Below are 10,784 nucleotides of genomic sequence, written 5' to 3' on the forward strand. Positions count from 1 at the left end.
GCGCAGAGACGCACGGTGTATTTTCTTGAAATAAAACGGGTCGCAATGAAAATCAACACGACAACGGGCACGTTTTATCGCAACGTATTCGACATTCCGAGTCGCGGAATAATTGCCGAAGATGGAGGCTTAATTCGACGCCGTGAGAAAGTTAGCGTGATCAACTTACGGGCCGAAATCGTAGCGAGAGGGAGGAGGGCCTCGTCACGATGGGGCTGAGCCGCACGGTCTGTCGAATTTTAAGCCTGTATAATTTAACACCTTTACTGTGGAAACTAAGAGAAACTGAAGGGAAAGCCGGAGGGAAAGAGACACGCGTGTTCGCGAAGGAGGACAAAAGACGGCGACGAAGGTCGAAAGACGAAGAGATAGCGAGATCGGCAGGATAAGATGAAGTAGGGAAAGGCAGAGGAGGACGGGGGATACAAAGTTGGAAGTTTTCAACGGCACTTACCTAGCCTAGTACACCCCTCTTCCCTCTCCTACAACCGCTCTGTACCGCCCGCGCATAAATATAGCCACCAGATAGAGACGGAAATGGATAAAGATTCGGTTGCGAGAGGAGGAGGAGGAAGAAGAAGAAGAAGAACAAGTGAAAGAGAAAGAGAGAGAGAGAGAGAGAGAGAACCGCCCAAGTTGAGTCCTGCCCGTTCCCTCTTCTTCGCCCGGGCACTGCGAGATACAAGTTCGTTCCTCCGGTCTTTTGTTTTTGAAGTAGAGTCTTAGACACCGGCACGTTAGAGAATCGAGGACGAAGGGAGGGAGAGACGGAGGAACGCGAATTCGTTAGCATCGTCAACCCCTTTCGGAGCCCGGGACGAATTTTACGTGGCGCGTGTCGTGAATAATTGTGAAAATCGAATCACCGAGGCCGACGTAGCCGGTCGATCGGCTGATCTTATTCCTGGATTCCGTAAGTTGTCCCCTAATCGGATTGGATTCTTCAGAATTACAGATTCGTTGTCGTATGCATCTTTTGAAATATGCATTTAAGCGCCCGACAAATGGGCTCTCGAGGATAAATTGGACGTAATTCTTAAGCGGCGTTTCTTACTCGTTTAAAGGTAGCTCGGAGAGAAATCAGAAGGTTCACACGTGAGTGCAGCGTGTCCAAAATGGATTAAACGCTCTTTACGCGATCGCTACGTAAACTATTAAGAACAATTTCCGTAAAACGGACGATTGATATTTTATTATGAAAGCGCGTCGGAGCATCAGTGGCGATGAATTAAATCGTTGAATAGTTATTCCTAATGCAATTAATAACTCTAATGCTCTTAGAGTTATAGAGCAGCCTGTACAGTATTTATTTCGACGTATTCATTTTTCGATTTTATTTCTTATTTAATGCCGGGTCCACGTCTATCACGTCTGTTACGTTTCCTTAGAATGAAAAACTTCCCTGAAGATTTTAGTCGTGTTAATTTTATGTTAATAAAGTGGAGATCACGTACGTCTGCTTTCATCGTTACGCAGCATAATTACACCATATTTGCAGCAAAATCGATCAGCAATCTCAATAACCATGGTTAATTAAATTTTCTTTCTCAATCTATGTTACAGTTAGAGTTATAATCTAGACAAAGACACGAGTCACTAATCAGAATTTGTTAACTAAGGCCGGTCAATGCGATTCATCTACAGCGGTACGCGGTATATCACTCGCATCGATATAAGTTTTTACCTAAATTACAACTAGTTATCGAGAGAACGTTCAAGACAGAAACGAGATACGTTTTCGTAGAGATCGATAGAGAAAATATACGCGAATCTGCTGCTTCAGTCCCGTGTTTACGCGGCGCGGCATTGCTCGGACGCGGTTCTAAAAGAAAAAAAAAAGAAAACAAGAAAGGACGCGCTACCGGTCGCATAAATCTTCCGCGCTAAGTCGAGATCGTCGATCGGGCCAAATTGAAAGAGAAACACCGACCACGAAATATGCCGAGTATCCCGGCGTAATCCTCACGCGTCTTCTTTTATCTTGCAGACCGTAGCCGCGGGTGGCCCTCAACGACAAGCGAACGGGGAGACGGCCCATAACCACAACGGATATCCAGCGCCAGCCAGCTCGAGCGCCCATAACGTCCTGAACCCCATGAATAATTTAAACGGTATCAATGCGCAAGCATCGTACGATGCCAAATGACAAACGAAGTAAGCGCCGATATATCGATTGAGTCGCGCGCGCGCGCGCGCGTGTCGCGGACGGGGACGTCGCGAAAATCGGCTGTCGTCCTCGTTGTCTACGTATAGCTTACCATCCCGATCGTCCAAACCAGTAACATTTAGCTCGTGAGTGACTCTGTGGCAGATCGCGCATAATCGATTATCTCCTAACTGTCGAAAGGTATCGTTATAAGTTGTCGGCGTCGCGAACGGGAGAGACGGCGCGTTTTATCGTATATAGATATGTATTATATATTCGCATACGAACGCGCTTGGTCGTGGAATGAAGATCGATGGGGCGAAACTCTCCGAAGTCCGGTTTATGTAAATAGAAGATTACAACCATAAAATATACGATGGTGTCCGAGCGAGGCGACGCGGGATTAAGTGGGATAAGCGGCGCGGGAGAATTTAGACGAGTAATCCTTTCATTTACGTAGTGTCGATCGGCAAAAAGGAAATATACCCGCGACGTTTCGTTAAATAAAAAAAAAAAAACGGCAGTGTAATATATTTTAACCCTTTGCACTCCGGGCCTTTTTCGCGCGGCGCGAAAATGGCACCACATGGTGAGTGAGAGTCACCACTGGAGTGCAAAGGGTTAACAGCTGACAAAATTGCACGGAGCAACTATTTCTCCCGTGTCACCTTGTCACCGCCGCGCCTTTCGACGAACGCCATGTTTCCCGGATGAGTCATCATTCCCGTTTACGAATAGTTTCTCCAACGTAAGATAGAACGTGTGGGAAGGATGCGTAAATCCAAAGTGTTCTTTCGTTGTTTCGCTTCATTAGATTCACGTATGCCCGATACGTCGAAGGAATTCGTCTTCCCCACGCTCGACCGGTTAAACGATGAATAGATAGTTAGATAGACAGATAGATAGATAACTAGGTAAGATAGATAGGTAACGAAACGTGTATTCGCCAAGTATGGCGAACTATTGGTGCTCTTTAGACTATAATTGATGGGGTTAACGCGATTCGGTCCAAGAACGAGGACTGCTGAAGAGAGAAAAAGAGCAGATGGGAAAAGCAGAAGAAGAACACGAACACAATGCAGACAAAACTTACGCGAGGACTTTGGCGGACCGAGTAGGTCCGCGTCGATTTCGGATTCCCGGATTTACTCGCTTTGTGCCACGGTGCGAGCGCATCATCGGCATCGACATCCAAGAGATCTTTAACAGCCTCCGTCGCGAGAAAGCCGAAACTTCGAGACGGTAATAAAGTTTGGCCTCTCGTGTTTAATGCCCACCATAGCAGGACTGGTCGGCGGGGCGGTATAACGTGCGGGATCCCCGTCAAGGGTCTTGCTCCTGCCGGACGTCGGGAGGACGACGGGCACCGAGATCGAATCGACGGACTTTGGGGGTCATGCAGTGCAGCGCAACCGTCGTCTCGCTACCATCTCGCCGCCGCCAACTCGCCACCCCATGGGGCTCATACGTTAGGGGTGACTTAAGCATTGTTTCAACTTCGAATCTCCCGACAGAGGCCCAGATTGATGTCGCGAACTTTTCCGCTGCCTTATTTGCGAGTCAGATAACGAGGTTGAGTTATGCCGAAAGTTCTCTCTCGCTCTCCGGCCCGTGCTGATCGTATCGGATCACGAGGAATACCCGCAGTCTCGGGAAGAATGTTTTATTTCCTTTCCCTGGGCTCTTCGGGGATTCGTCGATGCCAAAAGTACCTACGTCGAACGATAATAGGCCGGCAGCTGCGCCGAGAAATTCTACTGAACAGGTTAACCCTTAACAGGCGCGACTTCTTCACAGTTCTCGTGGCGCGACGCGAGACGACGAAGAGGTTCGTTCTTCGCATTTGATCATTTATTTCTATGCAAATGCATAAACGTTAAGGCGTATATTTTCACGAAGCTAACTGGAATCGGCTGTGAGACCATCGTTGATAGATTTCGTTGAAGAATATTGTCTTACGCGATTTTATTACGTACGCGATCGTACACAGATTCATGCGATTGTAGGATAATTTTATATACTTTATATATTTTATATACTTACTTCGTCGATATTAATTTTAGAGGTGTTCGAATCAAGCATCTGCGGAGTCGAATCGAAGCAAATCTTTGATATGTTCGAAGTCGAATCGAATCGAATTTGAAATTTTCATGTCGAATCGAATCAAATTTCTTTAATTCAAACGCGAATCGAATTTTAATCAGATTTTCAGAAATTTTCACTACACATGCTAATTTAAATATGATGAAGTACCTTCAATAATTATTAAAATCTTTTTTTAAATGGGTAAAAATATTAATCATTGCATAGTTTTGAGAAAATCTCTCACCAACCACAAGGAAAATGTTGCGCTAAATGCTAGAAAATTTGTAACAGATATCAGACAGGAGCGTGCAAAGTTTATAAGCTGGTAAGATACGTGTATATGTAATCATATTTTACAAATTGGCAAATATATACACAGAATGTGTGAAAAATTATGGAATTAATTGTTTTAATTTTTTGTATAAGCTATGTATTAATAGTGTTTTTAAACTAATGCACACCTTACAAAAGTATCTGTATTTTATAATCAGAACTATACTAAATTATTTAACCACTTGCGCTGGAAAGTGGTGTTACGCATGTCGTAATGCTTTTGTCGCAAAATCGCCAACGACGTGGTATACACGTCGTCAGGCAATTGTCACAGAAACGACGTGCGTGGCACGTCGACTGAGATTCTTTGCCAGAGCACTGATTCTTATTGCACTGCATAGCGTACAGTTGTCAATATATAACCTATATTCTAAATTAGTTTAGAAGATATAAGTCTTTCTCCGATTTCTCTAAGGCATCGAACATTGTGTGACGCCTCCCAGCGAGTTACACTGGACCGTTCTGGCACACGCGTCTGTGAATTTCTTGCCAGCGCAAGTGGTTAACAAAAGCACACTCTTACACGCATAATTTTGTCGACAATAAAAAAATGACTTTGAGGAACCAATTTCTAATTTCAATGGCCTATTTGTTTATAATTTATCGTTTATAAATGGAGCAATAAAAAAATATGACCGCTTCGAAAGTGAATCGCCGATGATTCGGAATTACCGAACTATTCAGATTTGTATCTTTTAAATTCGCAAACAAATTCGAATCAACTCAGCAGCGATTCGAATTCAAACGATTCGCAAACCTCTAATTATTTTCTCCACATTGTGCGTCAATGTTATACGCGGTGCTGTCCAGTTTCGTAATTTTCTTTCGAGGTACACGCATGGACGTTAAACGGCGGCAGCGATCTTGCATCTCGACAATTAACATGTACGAGACACGCATATGTTAATAAACAGTGCCAATTTGTTAGCGCACCTTCCGTGATTATCACTCGCGAATAAGAACACCGCACACGTATACAACTATTTCCATGTGGCAACTGTAACGAATCGTATCGATACCTATTCTGAGACAAGCCCCGAACGCTACATTCGCCGGGCGCGTTAAAGTCGCCGATCCAGGCGCGACGACTCCCGCGTGAAATTCCTTCCGATATCCGAAGATACGTCGACGATGCAATTGTGACAAACGATTGACTCGCGGAATGCGCGTTGATTCCAAGATCAAGTCAGCATAGTTCCTAACACGTAACGTCTTCGACGAAATCCTCGACTACGAGATCTCCGACGGAATATTTACATCGTACTATGCGACTATCGAGTGTGAACGGCGTTTAAACGACGCAGGCAAGCAACGTGAGTATTTTCAGAAGAATGCGCTAAGCCCTTTTGTACATTTGATCCTACGGTGTTCAAACGGATCGCGTTCTAAATCCACACGTAAATCACAAGCAGCGTTGTACGTATTCAATCCCGATTGCGCTTGGAACACGATGTACGCGATAATCGAGATATTATTAAGGAAATGTGTACGCGTTCGCTAGCATAGATACGTTTTGTATTATAGTTCTATCATAGAGGTATTAATAAATTTGTTTCGATGTTATGCAATACCGTCGTGGTAGTTTGTGCGAGTTACCCGGCGGCGCCGTTTCCTCCGGCCTTCCTTAAAGGTTTATGCGTAGTTCTCGTTTCTGTCGCGACTCGATATTGATTCGCGATATCGCGAGAATCAACGTCGCGGAATGACTATCCGCCACCTCGTGGAGCCACCCTCTCGCATCCTTCCCCCCGTATTTCCCCTGAATTATTTAAGGGCGCTACGTGATTGGCCGACAAATCCGGCCGGTCTCAATAATTTACCAATCATACGCGGTCCTTTGTGTTTTATACGCCGCGTTTCGAATAAATCGCATTGTGTATTCAGGAGAGCGGCATCCAACTCTATTCGGGTGCGAACGCGAACCCTCTACGCTCTATATCCGGCGGTGGGAAGGAAAAAAAGGAGCGAGGAGGAGGAGGAGAAGAAGAAGAAGAAAACGGAAGAGGAAGCGACCGGAGAGAGATCGGCGAAGGGGCGGTCGCGCGATTCGCACGAATTGACTCGAAATTCGGCTGAACATCGCGAATTTATGACGAAGCCGCGAGGAAACGCAATAATCCCCCGACCTCTCTAGCGCGCCGCGAGGATCACAAGTATCGCCAACTCGGGGGTTAAGTTTAATATTTAACGAGCTGGCGATACACCGAGCATCTTTCGAGCATCGTTCAACTTTCCGTAAGATCGAAAGTTCGAAAGAAAACAATTCCGCGATATCCTCGCGATTCAATATGCCCGACGCCTTTTGCGTCGGCATATTTCGACGGCTTCCGCTTGTATAACCGCGTAATGGAAGATGTTGGAAACCGACCGCGACGAACGATCTCCAGGACTCCTCAGGAATCCATAAAATACGCGCCATCCATCGAGGCAATTTGTTCCCCGAGAATTAATGCGACCGCGATGCTTTTTTAATATCGACGTATCTCGACGAGCTTTAGCGGAACGACCGTCGCTGGATAACGGAAGGTGATTTAACGTCACAGGCGAAACTGCTTATCTATAATCCGACGGGCCGGGCGGCCGGTAAGTAAACGAAGCGGGAAACCAGAGAGAAAGAGGAAGAAAGAGAGGAGAAAGAAAGAGAGAGAGAGAGAGGGACGGCCGAGCATTCGATGCAAATTGGCAATTTTTTCTCGTGCGGCTCGCGGTAATCATTGGCAATTAGAGCACGGGACCCCCCCGATAAATGTTATTTATGACCGCGATTATCCGGGGCGCACCTAGCCGCCCGAAGGTTCGCCTAACTACAACCTCCCGACCATCTAATTGGCCGACGATTACTCCTGTTTGTACAAAACGTCGGCGTAAGCGGCACTTTGTTGCGAGCGAGGAGATTCTCCTCCAGCTTTTCAACCGTCCTTGGATCACTTCGACCTTTCTGCCGCGCCACATTCGTCACACGCGGGATGTGTAAATATCGTATCGGTGACAGTGACGGAAGAAAAAAGTTCGAGTGGAGAGACTGTCGGGAGTCGAGTGTTGGGAACGCAAATGTTGCGGTCTTAATTTCGACGAATTCTAAGTCAATTTCGCGAAAGATTTTTAACGGCGCTATACGGAATGCTTTTGAAACGTTTGACACCTACCTGAATATTCTGACGGCTGTAAATTAAATATAGATATTTCGCAGGATATTATTACGAACGTGCAATTACGGTTTGACATTCTGGTACACATAATTTGATATATATACAAATTATACCGGTTTCAACCCCGCCAACGTCGCACAAAAGAAGCGAACGACCAACAGCCGCGATTATCAGTATCTATTTACCCGTCGGAAGTGCGCATCGAATCGCTTTTGCTCTCTCTCTCTCTCTCCCTCCCTCTTGCCGGATCGTTATTCCGTTCGAACTATTCCCCGTGTTTAATCGCCAGCAAATTACCCCGTCGAATCGCAAAACTCCCCGCAGCTACGAGCAACTTGGGAAGCGAGCGTCATTATCTGCGAGCTAACAATTTTTCCAGGCGCCCTTTCTTCGCAGCGGGAAAAAAGGGACGGAGTGTGTAACGTCGCGGCGGGCTTACGTAAATCACGCAAATCACGTATCGCGCACAGAAGGACCGAGAGGGAGGAGGTGGGAGTCTCTTTTCCGCGCGCTTGGTCCTCTGAAACAATATTATTACTAAAAGCCGCGCTTCTCTTTCTCTCTCCCTTTCGTCCGAGCTGCTTCTCGCGGCGCCGTCGCCGCCGCGCGAAGAGAAATGGCGGTGAGCGCGGGTGGTCCGGCGACGGAGGAGCGATTAATTAAAAGAGCAAAAACTGTTTTCATAAAATTCATTTGCGGAAATATGCGCCGACTGAAATAATATCCGGCCGATGGGAACGCGTGTCCCGTTCCGGCCGCTCGGCGGTGCGCGCGCGCGCGCGCGCGACGCAGCCGCGTCGCGTCCGCGTATAAAAAAGCGAGGCGAATAAAAATGAAGGCCGAGCGATGCGAAAGTTTTCACATTTTTTGCACCCGCTATGTGCGGCCAGTTTACCGGGGGGTGTGTGCGTGAGCGAGACACGTCGAGTTCGGTCGCTTGAGCTTTAAGTCGGCTGCACGTGAAAAGCAGCGCTGATATTAAAGTTTGTTTCTGAGTCCGGTTTGCCCGCTGCTGCTGAGAAGGACATCGATCGGTTTCACGATTTTCGCTCACCGACGCCTATCGGCGGAACGTAAGAACGTTATCTGTAAATCAAAGTAGGATTAAGTCGCGCCTCGATACGATAAATTTGTGAAAAAACGTCAAACGATAAATTCGCACGTGTAAATGAAAGGAGGAGACGACGTAAAAGCGGAGAGATTTTCGTATCCCCCGGTTGCCCGTTTCACCGTTAACAGGAATAATGCCGGCTTGTAACCGCGCGATGTTGCGCGGTAATTTCGCGTGTGATCGGTAACGTGCATTGTTGGCTCAGTTCCCACGCAACAAAGCGCAGATACGCTTCTGCACATACTTTCGAACGTGCGCGCGCGCGCGTGCACTCTCATAACGTGATCATTCATCTAACGGACTGAATGAAAAATGTATAGTTTGCAGCGCGCCGCGGTGAGTCTATAGAAGCTGTGAATGAAAAGTCTACGCTTAAAGTGCCAATAACTGCGTCCCTATATGCGCATCCGTCTGCGTTTATCGAGCGTTAAAATAACCACCTATCCGCCGCAACGGAATGCGGCCTCGTATGTGCGAAGTAGTTCGCGCCGACTCGCGGATTGGAGCTCGCTAATGATAATATCGAGCTGATACCGATATCACAATAATGATTCTGCGTTCGTGCGAGTATAAGCATGATGAGATACGTGATAACGAGTCAAAAATTAAAATTCATCGCACATCAGTCGACGAATATACATGAACGTTTCATTTCAAATAACATATAAATAAGTAAATTATCGATGGATTGTAATTCCTTCATTTCCATAATAACGAAGCATTGTTTTCGAGATAAATGGTCCGAGTGTAAAGAACGTGAATAAATTTGATTGGCGGATTTTGCAGGGTTAATGTGGAAGCGAAATTTCGGCTAGGGTGGAATTGTGAATAAAGTACAGAATGGTACAAGAAACAGCGTCGATAGTTTATCCTGAGATATTCGATCGATAACTCGCGTCCCGAAAGCAGCTCTCTCTCTCTCTCTCTTCTCGCATCGCATCGCTCCATTCACTCGTAAAAATCTTTCCGCGTCTTTCTGAATCCCGAGTTCTTTCTCGCTCCGGCATCCCTCTCGCGACCGCTTCTCGGCCCATCATTTCGCCGAGTGGCGCAGCGCTACGTGATTTAAGCGGGCGTAAAAACGGCCGTTAAAAAACAAGAAAGCTCCTTAACTCCCGCTTTGATTGGCCAACTCGGTTTATTAAAACGTCTCGCGCGACACCGGCCGCCCTCCCTTCCCTTTCTTTTTTTCCTTCTTTCCGCCTTTTCTGCGTCCGCCCTCGCGCGTTCGCGACATTAACTTCTCGAATGTCCGCCAAGGCCCGTATTATTTTGTTGCCTTCTTCCTCAGGCGGGTCTGCCCTTTTCTTCACTCTGGATTTTACTGCTCCTTCGAGCGGTCTCCGACCCACGCGATACCGCAAGGCACATTCGACCCTTTCGTTAATGACACTTTCCCGAAACTGTGAGGACGCGAATTTATCTTCGCGAGCTCGTTAACGGCCGTATTATAAGCGACCGTCCGACGGTAGTCGAAACAATGTTGACGGGGGTATCTTAATGAATACTCCCGATTGCCGGATGGTCACGCCTTAGTAACTGCGAAGATCGTGCTTGCTTAATCGTACGTAATATTTATCAGTGAAGAAGCTAGAAAAGCTGCGTGCAAACAAAGTAGCGAGGCAACGTTTAAAAACGCTAAAAGACGAGACGTATCCCGCGAATATGTAAATTCATCCATTATCTAATTGATAACAGCGAAGATATAGCTATTCTTTTTTCGGGTTATCACTGCGGCTTCATAATTTCCTTAGCGTTTCTCGAGTTTATATGTAATTAGCATATCTCGGCGGTATCAGCCGGCATCACGCGACATTTTAACTTATATATTCAAGTTTCTCACTTACAATTTACATAGCGCGCGATTTAATCTCGGCCCGTGCGTCGCGCGGAATTTCATGACTATTCAACGAATTTCTACATAGAAACCGACGGTTGTACGAGTGCTATTTTTTACTTT

At 46.4% G+C, this 10,784-nt stretch overlaps 1 protein-coding gene across 2 annotated transcripts in view; it reads left to right on the plus strand.

The window, feature by feature from the left end:
* The window catches only part of LOC106744590 (LIM domain only protein 3-like), a 92,536-nt gene extending 86,414 nt beyond the window's left edge, over positions 1–6,122 (plus strand). Inside the window, exon 7 of one of the 2 annotated variants that reach the window (XR_001374463.1) lies at positions 1,988–2,063. Coding sequence is in view for 1 of the 2 variants with exons in the window: in XM_014619505.1 (XP_014474991.1) it covers positions 1,988–2,146 (159 nt within the window). In the remaining variant the exon portion in view is untranslated. Of the gene's footprint in view, positions 1–1,987 lie in introns of both variants that reach the window. The other variant, XM_014619505.1, reaches the window with a different exon arrangement.
* The last annotated feature ends 4,662 nt before the right edge of the window (positions 6,123–10,784 follow it).

The sequence above is a fragment of the Dinoponera quadriceps genome, unplaced genomic scaffold, assembly GCF_001313825.1.
Source record: "Dinoponera quadriceps isolate SergipeBrazil2010 unplaced genomic scaffold, ASM131382v1 scaffold1169, whole genome shotgun sequence".
Lineage (NCBI taxonomy): Eukaryota > Metazoa > Arthropoda > Insecta > Hymenoptera > Formicidae > Dinoponera > Dinoponera quadriceps.